General features: G+C 36.5%; 1 protein-coding gene across 1 annotated transcript in view; it reads left to right on the top strand.

Annotated features, from left to right (window-relative positions):
- The first annotated feature begins 5,545 nt into the window (after window positions 1–5,545).
- The window catches only part of LOC141492918 (leucine-rich repeat and guanylate kinase domain-containing protein-like), a 39,651-nt gene continuing 29,957 nt past the window's right edge, over window positions 5,546–15,239 (top strand). The window contains exons 1-3 of the mRNA XM_074193662.1: window positions 5,546–5,822; window positions 6,222–6,379; window positions 13,037–13,125. Of these exons, the coding sequence (XP_074049763.1) occupies window positions 5,771–5,822; window positions 6,222–6,379; window positions 13,037–13,125 (299 nt within the window). The 5' untranslated portion in view covers window positions 5,546–5,770. The remainder of the gene's footprint in view (window positions 5,823–6,221; window positions 6,380–13,036; window positions 13,126–15,239) is intronic.

Here is a 15,239-nt window from a genome sequence, read left to right as displayed (position 1 = left end):
CTCTTTCTTTGATCTCTTTGGGCTATAAATCTAATATCACCCAGTCTTAATCTTATCTGAGTGAATCTCATTCTTAGTTTCAATGTTCTCTGTACAACATTTATGGATATTTATGTATTGTGTTTTGCATGAATTGCTTCAATAATTCAAGTTTTTAAAGTAAAAGAATAATAAAAACAGTGTAACATCAGCAGGCTGGCACTATGCTGAGTTAGAAATACAAAGAAAGGTTCCTATTTCTTGCAGAAGTTGAAATTTTAGCTGAGACTAGAAAGAAGGAGACTGAAATAAAGAGGGAGAGAAATCCAGACATGGAAAACAGTTGGCAAATATCTATGGAGTCAGGAATTCGGAATTTTTTTGAGTAAGTAAGAGTAAGGAGACCAGTTTTATTAGATCTTAGCCCATATGGAGGAGAGGAAATTAGAAGATTGGAAAGATAGGAAGGGGATAGTTTTTTTTAAAAAAATACTGTTTTATGTCTGAAAAATGATTCCGTGACCACCTGGGTCTATCAAGGAAAACATGTTGAATTTACTTTGTTTCAGAATGGTCCATTAAAATATAAAACATAAAAAAGGATCCAGGTTTGATTTTTTTCTGTTTCTTCAAGGCTATTTTTAAATGATGAACAATATATTGAAAAGCACTCTCACAGTTTTGTCCAACTAAATGATTCAATAGTATTTCCTATGTAATACAATCAGTTGTACAGAAATTGGTTTTTTTAAAAACCTCTATGACCAGAGTCTCCTTTTAGATGCAGTTTCATTTATATCTGTAAATATGTCTATCTATACACTGAATATAGAAATTTGGGGATTTTTTTTCATTTCTTCTGTACTATATGTGATGAGATAGCTGCTATGTTGGGGGGGACAAAAAAGAGGTTAAAAAAGAAATATAGAATGTTTTTGTTTCTGTGTGTTTTAGCTTTTGCTTGTATAATCTAGATTCTGTGTTTGTTCTGTTAAAATGTGCAATAAAATATCATAGAAAAGAAAGAGACAAGACTTTTTTTCTTGTTATTCTGACACTCTTGGCTTTGAAACAACCTAAGTTTAAATATTTCGCAATTTACAATTCAATTGAATTGTGCTTTTCAGTTCCCTGGAAACTTTGTTAATATAGTCTTGCATTTGGCAATGATATTAATCCATGAAACAGCTTTAAAATCTACTATGCATCATTAAATTCATTTAATGCTTCATAATAGGTGTTTAAATAAGTTTAACTACCCCATATTTTCTGGAGAACTTGGTTCTTCTTATGAACTGCAAAGCAATTTATTTTTAAAATGTTGCCTCAAGGTTGATTTTAATTCAGACACTTTTACTGGAATTATATCAGGAAGCTCTATTGTAGGATATTATAATACTATTAGTTCAATTTTTTTTGAAAGCTGGATCTTTTTGTTCATTGAGATACTGAGTTGCCAGAAAATATTTTAAGAATTGTAAAGAACACACACATACCAAAGGTGTTTGAGCCAATATGGTGAAGATAGTATTAACATTCTCAAAACTGATAATGGATCAAATATAAAATTTTCACTGAAAATGTATTAATCACTGGAGAATTATTAAAAGAGAAGTTATTGTTTGAATCACACCAATGTTCCTACTGTGTCATGGCATAGTGGGGATTAGAATATGGTATACAATGAACATACAAGGAATAAGTCTACATGGTTGTTTCATACAAGATATATTGAGCTTACCTGGAAACTTCCAGGGATGAATATGGCTCAATATTAAAGGCTGATCTTGGTCAACCCCCCCCACCCCCCCACTCTGGCACGGCTGAAGGCCATGAAAGCATGCTTTCATATTGGGGAAAAGAAGTGGTCAAACTGCATCAGGGAGGATTGACCTTTAAAAAAGCCTTCCACTTAGTAGACTTTAAAGAGAGTGAATCTTCCCTCTGACTATTTTTTCTTCAAAATAAATAGTAAGATTCCCATTCTGTGTTTTCCTATGAGAATTTACAAGAATGGGAGCCCTCACTCCACCCAGCACCTGAGAACATGTAGCAGGGGTTACGTGATCCCACTCCTGAGTATTAGAACTTTCCCTGAGCATAAGTAACTGAACATCAAGTCTATATTGAACATTTTCAGCCATAGTGGTAACCAAAGGTTACCTCAGAAATCATCTATTCCTACCACCTCAATTCACAGATAACCTGGGAGAGGCTAATAATTCCCTCAGGTCATATGTGCCATAAATATGAAGGTAGGATTTGAATTCATGTCTTCCCACTCTAGAGTCAGTGTTTTTCCATGGTACCACAGAATTTAGGAGCTCCCACCGGCTATACTTCAGGAGGAGTCCCTGATTACTGCTATAGTCCTTGAAGATGACTTAGTTGCCTGACTATCTTAACACGTGCAGAACAAGGTGAAAGTTGACCCTCTGAGGATTGAACAGATCCACAAAGTGACCCATGTTTTGATTTTTATCAACCTTCTTCTGAATGTTGCATTCATCACTATTCTCTCAGGAGTTGAATAATTTGCTATATCACTGGTTCTCATAAATTTTGGTAGATTATTACATTTCCAGCCTAGGCATTATAACAGTAACTAATATAATACTTTTGTTGCCTGTTTAAAGTCTTTGTGGGCAAAGTTCTCATGGTTCTTTTGTCTTTGTGTTGAGGAAATTGCTGTCTCCTACCAGATTGTTACAGTTCCCTAAAGGCTCTGCTGGAATTTTCCATCTGACTTAAAAGTTAACAGTTCTTTTGTTTTTCTTTTATGGTTTATTTATTTTATATTATTACAATAATCTTATTGTGACAGTAAACATAAACCCCACCCCCTCCAAAGAAAGATAGAGAAATCTCAAGAATAGTGAGAAAAAAGTATACTTCAGTCTGTGTTCAGATTTCATCGGCTCTCTGGGATGAATTGCCTTCTTTATCATAAATCCACCAGGGAAGTTGCTTTGACATCTTTCCCCATAGTTGCTATTACTAGCTGTATTTCTCTCCATTCTATTCCTCCCCACTCCAATTTATTCTATTATCTCTTTTCTTTCACCCTGTCTCTGCTCAGAAGTGTATCTGACTAGCCTCTCCCAAGATCATCCCTCTCTTCTATCACCTTCCCCATCCCCCTTATCCCATCCCTTTCCTCTCATTTTTCTCTAGGGTAAAATAGATCTCTATGAAGGCTCACTCATTCCCCTGGCTTTCCCTTGTTCCACTCCATTGAAAAAAACTTTTTTCTTGACTCATGTGAAATATCTTAGCCCCTTCTTCCTCTCCTTTCTCTTCCTCCCAGTGCTTTTCCTTTATCATCCATTGACTCCATCTTTATGTCATATTATACCCTTATATTCAACTCCCTCCTGTGTCTTGTCCATACATGGTCCTTCTAACTACTCTTATAAATGAGAAGGTGCATATGCACCTTCTTCCCATGCAGGAACACACGCAATTCAACATCATCAAATTCCTCATAATTCTAAAAAAAAAAAATTCCTCATAATTAGTCCTTCTCATCCACCCTTTCTGAGTCCTGTACTTGAAGACCAAACTTTCTGTTCAGCTCTGATCATTTCAACAGGACAGTTTAAAATTCTCCTGTTTCATTGACAGTCCATCTTTTCCCTTGAAATGGAATCTTCAGTTTTACTGGATAGTTGATTCTTGGTTTTAATCCAAGCTCTTTTGTCTTCTAGGATATCATATTCCAAGCCCTATAAGCCCTTAATGTAGTTGCTGCCAGAGCCTGTGTAATCTTGACTATAGAATCATGGTAGTTGAATTGTTTGTTTCTGGCAATTCTTAGTATTTTATCTTTGATTTGAGAATCTTGGAATTTGTCTATAATATTCCTGAAAGTTCAGGAGGTGACTGGTGAACTCTTGATTTCTATTTTACCCTCTGTTTCTAGGCTCTCAGAGCAATTTTGCTGTATTATTTCTTGAAAAATGAAGTCTGGGCTCTTTTCTTGGTCATGGCTTTCAGGAAGCCCAGTAATTTTAAAATTATCCTTCCTGGATCTGTTTTCTGGGTCAGTTGATATTTCATATTTTCATCTAATTTTTCATTCTTTTGGTTTTGTTTTATTGTCTCTTGATTTATTACAAAATCACCAGCTCCCATTGTCCATTACAAGGAGTTATTTTCTTCAGAAAGTTTTTGTATCTCCTTTTCCAGTTGACCAATTCTGCTTTTAAGGCATTCTTCTCATTGACCTTTTGGACTGCCTTTTCCATTTGACCTAAACTGGCTTTTAGCGTGTTATTTTCTTCATTATTTTTTTGGATCTTCTTGACTAAGCTACTGACTTGGTTTTCATGAATTTCCTCTATTGCTCTCATTTCTCCTCCCGATTTTTCCTCTATCTCCCTTATTTGTCTTTCAAAGTCTTTTTTGAGTTCATCCATAGCCTGAGTCCATTTCCTATTTTTCTTGAAGGCTTTGGGTACAGAAACTTCAACTTTGTCATCTCCTGAGTGTGATTTTTATCCTCCATGAGACAAAAGTAATTTTCTATGGTTAGGTTCTTCTTTTTCTATTGTTTGTTCATTTCCTCAGCCTCTGACTGATTTACCATACTTCCAAAACTTTGTGGGCTTTTGGGGACACCCCACAGGGATATTAATTCCTCCAAGGTCTTTTGAAAAGCCCTGACTGTTCTCTGGCTTATGCCCTGGTCTGTGGTATGGACAAACAGCAGAGTCTTGCCCCGGGGGAGCAGAGAGACCTCTACAGTCTCCCCCAACCCCCTTAATGTCTGTGGGCTGAGAGCTCTGGGAGTGCTGGGTGACTCTGCCAACTCTGGCTGCAGGTTCTCACTGCAGGGCTGCTCTGAGGCCAGCTCTTACTCTGGTGTGGCAGAGTTCTCTCACTACCCCTTCAAGCCCTGCCTGGGGATCCCTGGGCCAAGAGGTCTGGAAACCACTCCCTCTGCCCAGATGCCCCATGGGCATTCCTGGAAGGCTGGAGCTGCTTTGCTTGCAGTGGCCATGCCTTGTGGTTCTTTCCAACCCCCTTTCTTGTGGATCTTCTAAGTTGCCTTGGACTGGGAAATTGTATCACTCAGTCTTCCTCTAGATTCTGCCCCTTTAAATTTTGGCTAGAGTCATAACTTGACAACTTTTGGAATTTTGCGGGGAATGAGTTTCTGGTCACATGACTATCTTGGCTCCACCTAACAGTTCTTATATGAGTTATAGAGACCTGTTAGAATTTAAGTTCTTTTGAACTGCTTTGATTTTCTATTTCTCTTCTCTTGTGTTTACCATTATATTTTGCATATAGAAAACACTTAATCAATGCTCTTAGTTTAATTTATTTATTCATCTATACCCAAAGTGCCATCCTAATTCCTTTAAGGGGAAATCCTAAACAGGAGCCAAACTTCAGCTTTAAGGAGTTCCCTTGGGGATTGTGAGCTAGGGGTTAAAGAACCAATATATGGGGGGAAGGGGGAGCTTATATTCTCTCCAAACAAGTTGACTTTGCTCAGGACTGAACTCAATGGGGAGGGGGTGTTAGGATTTGACAGCCCCACCCCCACTGGGAGAGGGGGAGAGCAAGCATCTCAGCCTCCTGGGCCAAAGAGTAGTCTTGTATTTATTACATCATCATGGTTGTTTACATGATAATGGAGGTGGTTGTTGAGAGAAAGCTAGTAGAAGAAACACTGGAACAAAATCATATTTCATGAAGGTTTTTGGTTTGAATAGGATCTACTAAGTTGAAATGATTTCCTTTACTGTATTCTCTTAATAATCTAGAAATTTTATAGGTATTCATGAATATTCATAACATGGAAGACCCAACTGTCAGATTCAAACAATTTAAAGGTATTTAAATTGCCCTCAGCAATTTGATGATAATGACAATTTAAATTCCGGATACTCTAGGTCTCTGGAGACCCCAACCTTTGAGAGGAAATTAGCATATTGTTCAGTAAATTTAACAATAACTTTGCCATCATTCATTTCTAGCTCAGATATTGTTCTTCACGTTGTATGAATTGTTTTCATTTTCAGTTTTCCAAAGGAAGCATTTTTCTAAAAGATAAATGATAATGATTGTTTTATCAATTAATTCAGGAGAATTACTGCTTTAGCTAATATTTTAGAATATTTTAATTCATATATATATATTATATATCCATATTTAGAGAGTGCCTCTTGTTTATCCAGAACTATATTACATTTTGAAGAAGATCTGTTTTAACTTTATCATTTCCTTAACAGATACCACTGAGGGGATGCTTGACAGGACAGCACCAGAAAATGAAGAATATTTTTGGCATCTTTCTTCAAAGCCTCCTTTCAGTGAATTTCCAGACTCCACAGACAGAAATTATATCATTAGCTTAGCAGCTAAACTTTCCACAGAAGAAATACCAACGGTAAGATTAGGAAAGATGGGATAAAGGTGAAATTGAACATTGTAATATGCTATCTTAAAAAAGAAATTTAATGCTCTGAAAAAGTAACAGATTTCTCTTTTGGGTCTTCAGGGCATATTAGCACATAGCTTATTTTCCTAGATCAGATCACTTGGCAATAGATTCAGAATGATTCATTAAGAATTATTTAAAAGGCTACAATAAAATAAATTCTGTAAAAAACAATGTTCTGAGAAAAATTACTTTTTTATTTAGAGATAATGTATTATGTGCAGTTTGATTTTGCCATGCAATGATAAAAAGCAATGACCCAGCTAGTAGTATACATGAGTCCTAGCTCTGCAATTAAGTAGCCCTGTGATACTGGCCGCCTCATTTAACTTGAACTTCAGTTTCCTTATCTCTAAAATAAGATAATAATAGTTATATTACTTCACAGGGTAGTTATAGAGAACCAATGGAATAATATATATATAAAGCAGTTTATAAAACAATATTAAAATAGAATCACAGAGTCTCCAAGTTAAAATAAATCCTAGAGACTATTTAATTTAACTCATCTAGCAACAAGAATCTGTCCTATGAAACCCCTAGGAGATGACCATCAGCCATTTCTGGAATAAATGCAGTAAGGGGGAAATTCTCCTTCTCCCAGGTCAGCCCATTCCTCTATTGGCTAGTCCTATAAGTGGAACATTGGGATTAAGTGATTTGCCCAATGTCACATAGCTAGTAAGTATCAAGTATCTGAGGTCAAATTTGAACTCAGGTCCTTCTGACTGGCCTTAGAGTCAGGAGGACAGGAGTTTGAATCCAGCCTCAGATACTTACTAGTCATATAATCTTGGGCTACTCACTTAACCCTGATTACCTTGCATCCAGGACCATCTCTAATCATGCTGATTTCATATTTGGTCACTGGACCCAGATGCTCTGGAGGAGAAAGTGAGACTGGTGACTTAGCCCAACATCCCTCACTCAAATCCAATTTATATGCTTGTCTTAGCATCATTTCCCCGATATGTCACAGTCTTCTTTGAGAATGAAGGACAAACATTAACTCTGGGAGTTAGGAATTTTTTTTTCCTTCTAACAAACCTAAATTTGTCTTTGCAATTTCCACTCTTGGTTTTATCTTCTGACACTAAAGGAATAATTTTAATCCCTCTCCATCATTTGGCAGCTATCATGGGATGGGAAGAGAGTTCCCACATGGGAAGCTCTCCATGACAAAAATTACAACTCTTTGTTCTAATTGTATATTTATAGCAGGCTCAGAAATGTTTAATGAGCTGCTCATTGTCACAATTGGAAAGTGATAGAACCCACATTTGAATCCAGTTCTTTTGACTCAAGTCTTCATTTTGGCAGCTAAACATAACATGTTTTCATGTGGTATAATACTCAAAACATTCCACCATCCTCACTGCCTTCCTTTAGATACATCTATTGATCATGTATGCCTCTACTCCTAGACACTATGCCTCTCTTTTTTTTTCCAAGTCAACAAATAAAAATTTTTCAACTATTTTCTAAATATATTTTATTTGATTTTCCCCCAGTTATAGGTATAAAACAAGTTTTAATATTCACTTTTAAAAGTTTAGGTTCTGAATTCTCTCCCTTCTTCCCAAGTACCCCCTCCCCATTGAGAAAGCAAGTTATTCACTATCTTAAAAATGTGTAGTCATGCAAAACATCTCCATAATAATCATGTGTGAAAGTAAACATAGACCTCTCCAAAAAACACTTCAGAAGAAATAAAGTAAAAAATAAAACACCCTTCAATCTGTATTCAGACACATCAGCTCTCGCTAGGCGTAGTTAGTCTTCTGGTCACAACAATGCAATATTATATCACATTGTTAACCCACATTGAAACTTCACTAAAACCCTTCATTTTTTTCAGATTAATGTCTATTTCCCCATTTTATACATATAATGTTGATTTTTTAGAATCCAAGTATTAAGATCTACATTTGGGTTCAAGTAATGTCATTACAAAGGATAATATTCTATGAATTTGAAAAGAAAATTGCCTGAGGGTTTGACTTATTTCTTGTGTTCATAAATTAGCCAATATGAGTTAGTATTAATGGCCAGTTTTGACTAATAAAATTATAGAGAGGCATGTTCACTTTCCCTCTTTAAATGCATTTTTTGATGATAATTATAGAATGTTCCTCCACTCATGTCCTACCTCATCATGGGATGGAGGTGCCATTCATAGGCTATATGAGGGAATTCTAAGTTCTAGCAGGTAGATCCTACCAACCAGGTTGAAAGACCTTTGGTCCTAGGCCAGAACAGCCTGAAAGAACATCTGAGAGCCAGCCTTGCAGTATTTAGAAAGTCTGCATGATCAGAAGGTAGACAATGAAATAATGAAAGAGAATTGGGCCATATCCATAAGGCAATCTATTAAAGATAAAGATTTATTTACCTCATTGGTGAACTGAAGTACCCATTCTTGAGTGAACTGGAGTACTCATAATGGGTCTTTGGATCTTTGAAAGTAGGGGCTTATAAAAGACCAGATTTGGCCAATGTATGAGGGTAGGTCAGCATTTACAGATGTCACAAAAGCCTGTGATCACAGTTCCTACAAACTGTTTAGTCTTAGATATAAGTCCCTCCTCTCTCTCTGTGTTCACTGATGCCAAGAGGGCTATCACTCCACATGCTCATTTGATGCCTTGCCAATTTGTATAGGACCTCTCAGAGGGTGATTTTCACTGGTATATTTGAAGATTTCTCCATCTCACCTTTTCAAGGATGAAGCGTTAGATTTTTTTTAGGTTGTTTTTTTTTTTGCAAGGCAAATGGGGTTAAGTGGCTTGCCCAAGGCCACACAGCTAGGTAATTATTAAGTGTCTGAGACTGGATTTGAATCCAGGTACTCCTGACTCCAAGGCCAGTGTTTTATCCACTACACCACTTAGCCGCCCCGAAGTGTTAGATTTTTAGGATAGTACTTTCTGTTCTTAAAACCTAGAAATATGAGAGACAGAGTTGACTGTCCTTTTCTACTACTTTGTTTGCTCTACACTATTTCTGGTTCTTAGGAATCCTCCAATTTCCTTCTTTCTGGATCCTTAGCCTGAGGCTCCTGTAGGATATATAGTCACCTTTCCATACAAGGATCATCTCTGATATGGATCTAAAAAGGCATCCATAACCTAAAGCAGCCCTGGCAGAAATCAAATCCCCATTGGTTTTCCTGGATTTCTGTCCGGGTCACACTTTGCATGATTTGATTCCCAAGTCATATCAGGATGTCTTTGGGTTCCTCATTTTTTTTTTTGTGCTCAACAGAAATGGGAAGTCTCACATTTACAAAAATATTTGTAGCAGCTCTTTTTGTAGTGTCAAAGGAATAAAATTTGAGGGGATGCCTATCAATTGGGGAATAGCTGAACAAGTTACGGTATATGAATGTATGGAGTATTATTGTTCTATAAGAACTCATGAGCAGCTAGACTTTAGAGAAACATGGAAAGATTTACATGAACTGATGCTGAGTGAAGTATGCAGAAATAAGAGAATATTGTACACATTCACTGCAACATTGAGCAATGATCAACTAGGATCTACTTTGCTTCCTCAGCGGTTCAGTGATCAAGGATTATCTTGTTAAGGAAAATGCCATCCATAATCAGAGAAAGAACTAGGGATACTGAATTCAGAGCAAAGCACAATATGCTCACTTTTTAAAAAACTACTTTTACATCTTTCCTTTATTTCTCATAATTTCCCCCCCCCCTTAATTCTAATTCCTCTTTCATAACATGACTTCTGTGGAAATACGTTAAACACGATTGTACATGTCTACCTTTTACCAGATTGTTCGTTGCCAGGGGTAAGGGAGAAGGAAGGGTGATAGAAAATTGTGGATTGCAAATAGATAAATGTTGAAAACTATGTTTGCATGTAATTTGAAAATTTAAATAGAATTTCAATAACAGGACTCAAATCCCTGTAACTTTGGCATCTTACTAGTCCCTTTGGTGGGAGGAGGGGACAAGGAGTCTGCACTTTGGCTATGGTCCCCTGGTCTCCTAGCTCTCGTCTTGATCTTTAGGTCTGCCTCTAATCACACCCCTACTTGACTTGTTAGAGTCGTCATAGCTCTGCCCAGAGGTAGTCTGTATGGAAAAACTACTTAATAAGCAATGAAAATAAATCTTACAACCTGTTTCTCTGATTCTGTAAATAGTTTGTGTGTGTCTGGATGCATTTGGTGGGAGTGGAAAATACTATTTGTATATGGTAGCACTATGTCTTAGGACTCTGGGATGTGACTAGGGGAAAGAATATAATAGACATATTAATCCATGGATTGGTTTAGTAAAAATGAAAAAAAATGCATTATTGGTAGAATCTCCTCCTCCCATGTGTTGAAACCAATCTGAAAACTCTTTGACCCACACCTGACAGGGGCATATCCCAGACTTTGCTGTTGTCTTATTTTTTCCTCGCCTTATTTTTTTCTTTTTTTAAGCTTACAGATTCAATGGTGTCATCAAACTTCAGGTCTTCATGGGGCATTATCACATTTAATAGTTTGTCCCTAAAGAGAGAGATTTTTATCTATCCCAGATCTCAGAGGTGCTGTGCAGATGGCGCTGCAAAACAACAGAACTAACAACCTGCGTTAAGAGCTGCCCAAGAGCAGCTTTTAAAAAGTCTGGAGAGAAAATACTAAATTTCAGCAATGTGCTGAATTACGACTTTTCTGACATAACTGGTTGTACATATTTTAGGCACAGATTGTGGGTTCTAACAAGTCATTGATGCTTCTTCTATTGAAAACCAGCATTTTAAATGATGTAGAAAGATGAGATAATCAGCACTTGGCTGTTTTCATTACAGTATGAACACTTGAAAGTTTTCCTTCCAACAGTGGATTTAAATTAATAATAAAACTTTGGCAATTGTTTTTTCGAGGAAAACTCTGTACTAAAGAGCAAAATCAGTTAATCTACTTCCATCACATGCTGTTCTCCTTTCCTGGGCTATCTTTCTCAAAAATGAAAAAGGACATGATATCTATTCAAATAACCAAATGGTTCTTTTTCAAATCATTTCCCTCCCTTCCTTCAAAATTACTCCAAACTCATATCCACCTACCTTTCCAGATTGGATGTAAATCCAATCACACTTTGTCTTTTGTTCTTTGCATTTCCATTATTAGTTAATACCTAAGTTTTCCCTGACCCCACCTTTCCTCCTTTCTCCATTTCCTTTCAACTAAAATTAATTTTTCTCTTTTCGAATGTCCTTTCAGCATCATCTTAGATCCACTGAATATGTGTCTCACAATCTACCTTGTATCATACATATGTGTGAACACACCTAATCTCCTCCTGAACTGTACATTTTGAAAGGATAGAGACTTTTTTTTCTTTTCCTCTTTTCTATTCTCAACTCTTTGCCCATACCATATACTTGCAAATGGTTTTTGAATTGAATTGAGATAATTTCCCCCAGGGACTTATGGGAATCATTTAATACATTTGTCATTATCTCATAAGCTTACTGACATTCATTCAAAAATATTTATTAAATACCTACTACATGCAGAATATTACACTGAAGGAAATTTAAAGAAGCTCTGAAGGAGGTTACAATATAGTAAGGGAAGTGACATGTACTGATAACAATAAATTATAAATGGGAATAGAACATAAGTGCATTAGGGAAGGGTACAATGCAAGGAGGTAAGTCCTTAGTAAGGAGATTAGGGAAGGCTTTAAAAAGAAAGTATTTGAGGAGGATTTGGGAGGATGACTAGGATTTCCACACGAGAAAATGAGGCTTAGGCCATTATGAAAATAGGAAACTTTGGGGGCCCAAAGTCGTGCCTGTTTTTGTGAGTATATATTTCTCATTTTGATCCACCACCTCTAGTCTATTATATACTCCTTGGCACAAAGATCCCCATTCATTGTAAATCTGTAGTAAATATTATTGGTTGAGGACTTATTTTATTTTTCCTTTTCATTCTTTTCTCTCTCCTTATTCTTGTTCTTCCTGATAGCCCATGTCTCCCTCCACTCATCCACCTTATATCTATAATATGTTATTTTAGGGGCTCCAGGAAGACTCCATGCCTGCCCAGTAGTGGTTCCATTATGTGCCATAGCTCTTTGATTGAAGTAACCCCCCAAGAAGGAAATCATTCATTATCCAGGGTAGGATGGTTGGGGGCTTGTGAGAATGGACTCCAGAAATTATCTAGTCCAACTTGTCCTTGGGCAAGAATTTCCTTTACAGTTTCCCCAGTTCCACTCTTAATTGAGAAGTTTCAGCAGAGGCAGTGTAGCATGGCAGATGGAGTTCTAGCCTATTGTTAAGAAGACCTGGGTGCCTACAAATTTCAGGTTTCTCGGAAACCAATCCTCTTCATCAGTTCTTACAATACAGTAATACTTCATTACATTTGTGTACCATAGGGTGTTTGGCTATTCCCCAAGGATGGACATTCCTCAAGTATTCAGTTCTTTGATACCACAAAAAGAACTGTTATAGATATTCTTCTACACATGAGTCTTTTTTCTTTTTTTTCTTTTACTTCTTTGGGGTATTGCTAGGTTAGAAGGGATGTGTGTGCTCTTTTTAATAGGAATATAACTGGTGATCATATTTCTTGCCTAGGAAATCATTTCTATGCAAAGACGACGTAATGCAGCTCGGCAAGCCCTAATGGGGAAGATTCCTGCAAATTACACTATCCTGTTTCAAAGGTAAATAATAATTTTGTATCAAGCAAGTTTTCAATCTATACATTTTTATCATTTTTTGAATTTCACACATATATCACTGTATTCATATATACCATTCCTATTCTAAATTCCAAAGAAAAGTCAGATATTCTCCTGGAGAACATTATATTGCCAAATTTGGCTAATTTTAATACAAACATTTCTTTTAAAATGTACCATTATTCTGTATTTAATATAATATATTAGGTTACAATTAAATAATGGTTCCATTTCTAGACTTCTGCAAAGTTAATAAAGTGTAGTAGGTAATGTATGCCGCTTGGAGTCAAGGAGAACTGCATTCAAATCCCTGGTCTGATAAATTCTGACTCTATGACTTTGGATGAATCATTTAACTTCTCTGTTTTAATATTTTCATTTGTAAAAAACCAGGGAGCACAGCTAGGTGTTACATTGGATAGAGTACTGGCCCTAGGATGGATAGATGAATGGATAGATAGATAGATAGATAGATAGATAGATAGATAGATAGATAGGATTAGATAGACAGACAGACAGAAAGCTTAAATAGATGATAGAAAGAGATAGAGATAGATATAGATGTAGCTATAGATAGATAGACACACATTTTATATATATTAAATGAAGTGAATATATGGTGAAGAAAAGCAGGTGAGTTGGTCATGTAGTTAGAATAAAGATATCAGATGCACAACTCGGGCACTCTTCAGGTAATAAGTATGAACGACCTATCTTATTAGACAGCTAGGTGGTACATTAGTTAAGAGCACTGATTTTAGAGCAAGGAAGAGCTGAATTTAAATCTTCCCTCAGACATTAGCTATGTGAGGGCAGGTTACCTTTCAGCCTGAGCCTCCTGACCTATCTCCTCAGGTTGTGGTGAGGACCAAGTAAGATAATCTTTGTAAATACATAGATATATATGTTAACACACACACACACACACACATATTAGGCTAACATATATTAGGGCATATATATTTGGGCAGCTACTTCTAAATGAATGATGGGGTAGCTCCTCTTGACTATATGGGGCAAATAGGCTCATTACAGATATTAATAACTGAGAGGAAAATTGTTAGTTTTGGTTTTAGGAGAAATATTTGCTCCTACTCTTATGGTACATTGGTCTTCGTGGCTGCTCTACATAATTTTACCTGCTCTTCCCTGCTCTGACTTTTTGACATCAAAATGCTGCTAAATTCCTATACTTTTTTTTTTTGGCTTATGGAAAGTATTAATTTGACTCAGGTTCATCTACCCTTTTCCTTTAAAGAGCACGAGCTTTCTCATGACTTTTAGAACCAGTTCTAAAATGCTTTTTTAGCTTTGCTCACTTATTCTCTCTCTAATGGAAAAAAGAAATTAGAAAAGGAAGAAAAAAATTCCAGTGTGATTCCCCGCGTTAGTATCAAACCCCTTGGTAATCTCCTTGAATCAAGAAAAGGTTTCCTTGGCAACCATGATTCTATTCAAGTCTCTCACCTATACAGAATCACAGAATGCTACCTCTTCTCTCTGTATCAATGCTGATAGGATTTTTTTTTTGGTCTGATGAATTGTGCAGCTTCTATAATTTTTTTTTTAAACCTGGTTTTCGACTAGCAGCTTCATAACAAGGCCAAACTCTTTTTTCTTCATGAACATTTTAGAATCCACACAACAGAACTATTTAAAGGGAGAGATGCAGTTATTTCCTCATATGGTATCAATGATTAATAAGAATAGATTGTAGCAGGGGTACAGATGAAAATGTACAAGCAAGGGAAGAAATATTAATTTTCCTTGCAATTTGAAATAATAGAAGCGGCAAAATAGATTATATAGCTATAGATTAGAGCTATATCCACAATACTTAGGGATCTAAGATTTCCCTTAACTTTGGACCTTGAAGGAAACGTCTTGCTTGGAAGGTGTGTTCTCCTCATCTCTGCAAATTCACAGTCTCTCAGTTTTCTCTCAAGGCTCAACTCGTCCAGAAGGCCTGTCACAATCATTCTGCCCCAAGTTCTTGTGTCTTCTGAATGCATATACACACCTATGCATACATGCATGCATGCATGTGTGCATAAATATACACATGCACACACATATTGCAGGCATGTTCATGGGAT

This window comes from Macrotis lagotis, chromosome 7, assembly GCF_037893015.1.
Source record: "Macrotis lagotis isolate mMagLag1 chromosome 7, bilby.v1.9.chrom.fasta, whole genome shotgun sequence".
In the NCBI taxonomy this organism is placed as follows: Eukaryota; Metazoa; Chordata; class Mammalia; order Peramelemorphia; family Peramelidae; genus Macrotis; species Macrotis lagotis.
The sequence above is the reverse complement of the archived record's forward strand: the minus strand, read 5'-3'. Positions and strand labels throughout refer to the sequence as shown.